General features: G+C 51.4%; 2 protein-coding genes across 4 annotated transcripts in view; both read left to right on the plus strand.

The window, feature by feature from the left end:
- Positions 1 to 572, plus strand: part of LOC116693755 (mixed lineage kinase domain-like protein) — a 525,120-nt gene that overhangs the window by 27,162 nt on the left and 497,386 nt on the right. The gene's annotated exons all lie outside the window — the stretch shown is intronic.
- The window catches only part of rfwd3 (ring finger and WD repeat domain 3), a 14,709-nt gene that overhangs the window by 10,859 nt on the left and 3,278 nt on the right, over positions 1 to 572 (plus strand). The window contains exon 10 of the mRNA XM_032522926.1: positions 384 to 560. Within this exon, the coding sequence (XP_032378817.1) occupies positions 384 to 560 (177 nt within the window). The remainder of the gene's footprint in view (positions 1 to 383; positions 561 to 572) is intronic.

Consider the following 572-nt stretch of genomic DNA (forward strand, 5'->3'; position numbering starts at 1 on the left):
CACACACACACACACACACACACAAAGAGACAGACTGAGACACAGAGACAGACAGACTGAGACCCCCCCCACACACACACACACACAGACAGACTGAGACAGACACACACACACACACACACAGATATACAGACAGAGACACACACAGACTGACACAAACACACAGACTGAAACACTGACACACACACAGACAGACTGAAACACTGACACACACACGTGGACTGAGACACACACAGACTGCGACACAGACACAAAGAGACACACACTCGCACTCACTCACTCTGACTCTACAGGAGTTTTTCTATAGCATTAGATGTGATTTCTCCTCTTCTCTGGAGTGATGTGATTATGTTCTAAACAGACTGACTGTGTGTGTGTTGCAGTCTGCTGACCAACACGGTGGTTCAGACCTATAACGCAGGTAAACCCGTGTGGAGCTGCTGCTGGTGTTTAGACAACAGCAACTACGTCTACGCAGGTCTGAGCAACGGCTCGGTGCTCATCTACGACACCAGAGACACCAGCACGCACGTCCAGGAGCTGCAGCCGCTCCGCTCCAGGTACCCCCCCCC

This window comes from Etheostoma spectabile, chromosome 8 (genome assembly GCF_008692095.1).
Source record: "Etheostoma spectabile isolate EspeVRDwgs_2016 chromosome 8, UIUC_Espe_1.0, whole genome shotgun sequence".
Lineage (NCBI taxonomy): Eukaryota > Metazoa > Chordata > Actinopteri > Perciformes > Percidae > Etheostoma > Etheostoma spectabile.